Consider the following 4,849-nt stretch of genomic DNA (forward strand, 5'->3'; position numbering starts at 1 on the left):
CTTTCATTACGTTTCCTCACCACCACCACCACCACCACCACCACCATATTTTCCAGGGAAGTGGTGAATCGCCTTATTTACTCAGTCATCAAGTTCCTGCAGTCCCAGTTGGAGGCTAGTGGAGGTGGAGCAAGTGGAGGGCTGACGGAGGAGGGGGTGGAGAGCGTAGAGGTGGCCATTCAGTGCCTTGAGACAGCATATGGAGTGTCTCTCTCACAGACTGACCTTGCCACTTCCCGCTCCATCTACCAGATTTTTGCCGAGGCAGTGAAGAGCGAGCCACCAGTGAGTGATGGGATGTGTGTGTCTGTGCGTGTGTCTTTGTGTGTGTGTGTGTGTGTGTGTTTGTCTGTTTTTCTCTGCTTTTGTGTCTGTGTTCTCTCTCTCTCTCTCTCTCTCTCTCTCTCTCTCTCTCTCTCTCTCTCTCTCTCTCTCTCTCTCTCTCTCTCTCTCTCTCTCTCTCTCTTTCAGTTTTTGTCTTGCTTGTCTTTGTATCTAATCATTATCATATTTTCTCTCTGTCTCATTTTTCTCTGTGTCTCCATATGGCTCTCCCTCTCTTTCTCTCCCCTCTCCCTCTCCCTCCATATCTTTCCCTTATAACTAACAAAATAACCATAATAACACCAATACTCAATAAATTAATAAAAATACAAGTAAACACTGAAATAAATCACAAGGCTGACTGACAGAGGCTTCAGTCAAATATCTTTTACCTTTGTCTCCCCCCGTAAACTGTGCAGGTTTTAGGGGAGAGGGCAGCCTCCGCCCAGCAGACAGAGGCCCCACCCCAGCAGGAGGCCAGCGAGGAGGAGAAGGCAGAGGCGGAGAAGCTTAAGAATGAGGGGAACCAGTTGATGCGCGACGAGAGGTTCAGGGAAGCTCTCGACTGCTACACAAGGTCGGTGGAGGTCAAAGGTCGCGAGATAGGATGTAGTAAGGGTGATAGCATTGTTTTAAAGGTTGGTGGATTTGTCAGTTTGGTAAAGGTAGATTTGAAAGATATATAAAGGATTTGGTTATAGGAGTTTAAGTCTTGTAATGTGTGCAGGGGACATAGCAAGGGTGACGAGCAAAATTTTCAGCGTCACTAACTGGGATAGAAAAATATAAACTTTAAATTAAAAAAGATGAAGAATTAATGCCGCAAGTCTTAAGGTTGTCACTGTTTGCCTCTCGAGTTTATTCTTAATCTGTTTTACTCAAGCGTCCTTTTGTGGTCCTGAGAAAGGTGACCGCTCCAATCCTTCAAACTCGCAACATATCTCTTCCTCAACCATCACCACAACTGTCTATTCCATATAACTAACCATTACAACTCTTCAAACTACCAAACTACTCATTACCCAGGGCGATCAACAAGGACTCGTGCAATGCCGTGTACTACTGCAACAGAGCGGCCGCCCACAGTAAGCTCAACAGTCAGCGTGAGGCCATCGAGGACTGCAAGAGGGCACTGCAAATTGAGCCTCAGTACAGCAAGGCATATGGCCGAATGGGGTAAGCTTGGGTGACCTGTGTTCGTATTAAAAGACACTCTCACTGTTGCTATTAAGAGATATAAGAGTTGAAGTCATTTTTTTTATAACCTAACCAAGAGAAAATTCAATGTATACAAAGGAATTGAGAGATTTTCACAACTAAACAGTTTTTACACGTACATTCAACACCACCTCCCTAGGCTGGCATACTCGAGCCTCAATGAGCATCACCAAGCCAAGGAGTGCTACCAGAAGGCCCTGGAGTTGGAGCCAGACAATGAGAGCTACAGAGGCAACCTGGCCATCGCGGAGGAGAAACTACAAGCCGAACCACAGCAAGTTCCCGGAAATGCCTTCGGGGGCTTTGGTAGGTTGATGGGTGGTGATGGGTGAAGGGTGGTGGATGTCGTGTGGTTGTGGTGATGGGTGGATGTTTGAAGGGTTTTTGGTGATAGATCGTGGTTGATGATAGTTGTTGTTGTGGTAATAAGGAAAGATTTACTTGATGAATTGAAAACAGCCAAACTTTGAGTACATATATTAAACAATCTTGGTATGTATATGTATTAAACTATTCATTCATTTACCAATAAACTATCTATCCATCTATCCATCTATCTATCTATCTATCTATGCGTATTAAGATTTATCGCCATACAGGTGGTCCCGGCGGTCTACCATTCGGTCTGGGGGGTCTGAGTGGTCTGGGGGGTGCTGGCGGACCAGATCTGGGCAACATTCTGAGCAATCCGGCCCTTATGAACATGGCCACCCAGCTCATGTCCGACCCCAACATGCAGAATATGTGAGTCGTGTTTTGTGTTCACTGTTTATTTCACTGTTCACTTTGTTCATTCAGGGAAGGGTTTGGTTTATAGGTAGTGAAAAGTTCTATTATTATTATCGGCATCTTCCCTTTGTTGTGTTCACTGTTCGCTTTGTTTACATCTCAGGGAAGGTTGTAGTGATGTTATTTTTTACGTTTTTTTTATTATGTTCACTTCTCTACCATTCTTTATTCCATCCCATGTTCTTTTGTTCTTTCACAGCCTTCAATTTACAGTTAGAGATCCGGCAGGCTTTTTCTCTCTCCTTCCTGCTCTTCCTTCATTTGTTTTCCTTGCTGGTTTAATTTCTTTTTCAGTGTTTTCCTCAAAATTTATTCCCTATTGTGTTCTTTTTACTGTTAATTTCTCCCTATATTCTTTTCACTCTTTCTTTTCATGTTGCAATCTTTTCCTTCGCATATTTTTACACTTTTCTCGGTCAGTCTCTCCTGCACAGCCTCCATATCTCTATACTCTTCCCTAATAATTCATTCCTTACCATATTTTAAATCTCTTCCTTTCAGTGTTGCAATCTTATACTTATTTTTACATTTTATTCTCAGTCTGTCTCCTGCACAACCTCCATTTTCCTTTACTCTTCCCTTATAATTCATTCCTCACCATATTTAAGCCACTCTCACTACTTCTTCCCTCCTCCAGGTTGAGTAATTTCATGGGAGTGATCGCTGGTGGTGGTGGTCCTGGTGGTGGTGGCATCCCTGGTGGTGGCATCCCTGGTGGTGGCATCCCTGGTGGTGGCATCCCTGGTGGTGGTGCGATCCCTGGTGGTGGTGCCATTCCCAACCCCAACCCTCCTCCTCCACCGCCCCCCACTGCCCCATCCCCCGGCCAGGGTGGTGCCCCGGGAGCTGGGGGGATGGAGGCCCTGCTCAATGCGTAAGTTGTGGTGTTGAGAGAGAGAGAGAGAGAGAGATGTCTGATGGCTTTTTGTGGCTTTCTTCATATTCAGATTGTTTGTTTATTTATTTATTTATTTATTTATTTATTTATTTATTTATTTATTTACCTGTTCATTCATTTATGCAGCTTTTGTTACTCTCAGATTTTATTTATTGTATTTATTTATTTATTTCAAGACTGGCCCTGAATATTTTGATGTTCTCATGTTATTAATGTTGATAATTTGCATGTTTTTGTGTTATTAATGGTTTATTAGTGGGTTCCAGTTCCTATATTCCAGTGTTCTAATGTTCTTGTCTTCCCAGTGGCCGCCAGCTGGCAGAACAGATGCAGAGTCAACACCCAGAGCTGGTAGAGCAGATTCGCCAGCAGATGAACCGAGGGGGGCGGGTAGTGGGCCAGGGGGGACGGAGGCAACCCACCGCCGCCCCCACAGAGCTAGCTTCCCAGCCCACACCTTCATGCTGACCATCAGACTGTGGACTCTTTGTTTTGTACACGACAGTTTTGTATTGTTGTCATGGCGATGAGCAGGGAAACATTACCTTCTGTCTGTCCGTTTTTCCTCAGCTGCAGTTCCCATATGCAAGTTTTTTTTCTCAGTTTTCATGATGAGAGAGCAATTTTAAAAGTCTGTACTGGTTCAGAGTCTAAGTTAATAAATGATAGGCCAGGTAACATCTCTTGAAATGGCAGTGACTTGTGAAGCAGAAGTTGGTGGTGTTTTTAAAGGGTCTTGTCTCAGATACTCACAGCACGCCTGGTTACAAGTCATTCCTGTACATTTCCTCGTCCTGTCTCTCTCTCACCTCCCACCAACAGGCTGTAGTGGAAGTTATTCAGTCTTCAGGAGTGTTTTTCATGGTTATAGTAATAGTTAAACAAGGATTCTGCACCATCTGTAGGAAAAACACTCTTGGAAACGCGACTAATTACATCTGTGGTCTCTAGATGATCGTAATGAGAGAACCAATCAGTTAAAAACACAGGCATTGAACTGACTTTGTAGAAAATGCATCATGTTATTCTTATTTGGACCCTTCCTTGATGTTTTGCAATAGCCATCACCCCAAGAAATAATGTGAAGGTAAAACATATATCAACCTCTTCAGTTTAACCTAATAGCGCATGTGAAGAGTATGCAATAACTATATCTTACAGCTGCCTGGCTACTGTTGGGCTGGGCGGTATTTTCCTATAGTCAAACCACCACCAGTTCTTGTGTTGCTGCTTCTGCTATGCCTTGGTTCCTGTTGTGTAAATAAAGGAGGCTACATGGCTTATAAATAAAGACATCTTGAGAGCGTGGGGCTGCTGCTGCTGCTGCTGCCGTGGCCTCTACCTGGGTGCAAGACATTCGTTATCAAGTTTATATACATTCATCATAATAAAGTGGCATTGTGAGGAGATATCTTCCATATTTCACCTTGAAGTTATTGGTAGATGCGTAGAAGTCTAGGTAATTAGGCTTAACTTGGGGAACTGGATCATTTGAGGCATTAGAAAAGTGTTTGAAGACTTTCTCCCTGTCATTTGTTAATCTAAAGGTATACTGTGCTACTTGCAAGTCTGTCATTTGGAATATTGTTGTAAAGATCATGTTAAAATTGATGTGAATCA

At 43.5% G+C, this 4,849-nt stretch overlaps 1 protein-coding gene across 1 annotated transcript in view; it reads left to right on the forward strand.

The window, feature by feature from the left end:
- The window catches only part of LOC135091762 (small glutamine-rich tetratricopeptide repeat-containing protein alpha-like), a 5,522-nt gene extending 673 nt beyond the window's left edge, over positions 1 to 4,849 (forward strand). Inside the window, exons 2-8 of the mRNA XM_063989698.1 lie at positions 57 to 285; positions 744 to 901; positions 1,351 to 1,500; positions 1,682 to 1,848; positions 2,142 to 2,286; positions 2,969 to 3,205; positions 3,535 to 4,849. Of these exons, the coding sequence (XP_063845768.1) occupies positions 57 to 285; positions 744 to 901; positions 1,351 to 1,500; positions 1,682 to 1,848; positions 2,142 to 2,286; positions 2,969 to 3,205; positions 3,535 to 3,697 (1,249 nt within the window). The 3' untranslated portion in view covers positions 3,698 to 4,849. The remainder of the gene's footprint in view (positions 1 to 56; positions 286 to 743; positions 902 to 1,350; positions 1,501 to 1,681; positions 1,849 to 2,141; positions 2,287 to 2,968; positions 3,206 to 3,534) is intronic.

The sequence above is a fragment of the Scylla paramamosain genome, chromosome 38, assembly GCF_035594125.1.
Source record: "Scylla paramamosain isolate STU-SP2022 chromosome 38, ASM3559412v1, whole genome shotgun sequence".
NCBI classification, from domain to species: Eukaryota; Metazoa; Arthropoda; class Malacostraca; order Decapoda; family Portunidae; genus Scylla; species Scylla paramamosain.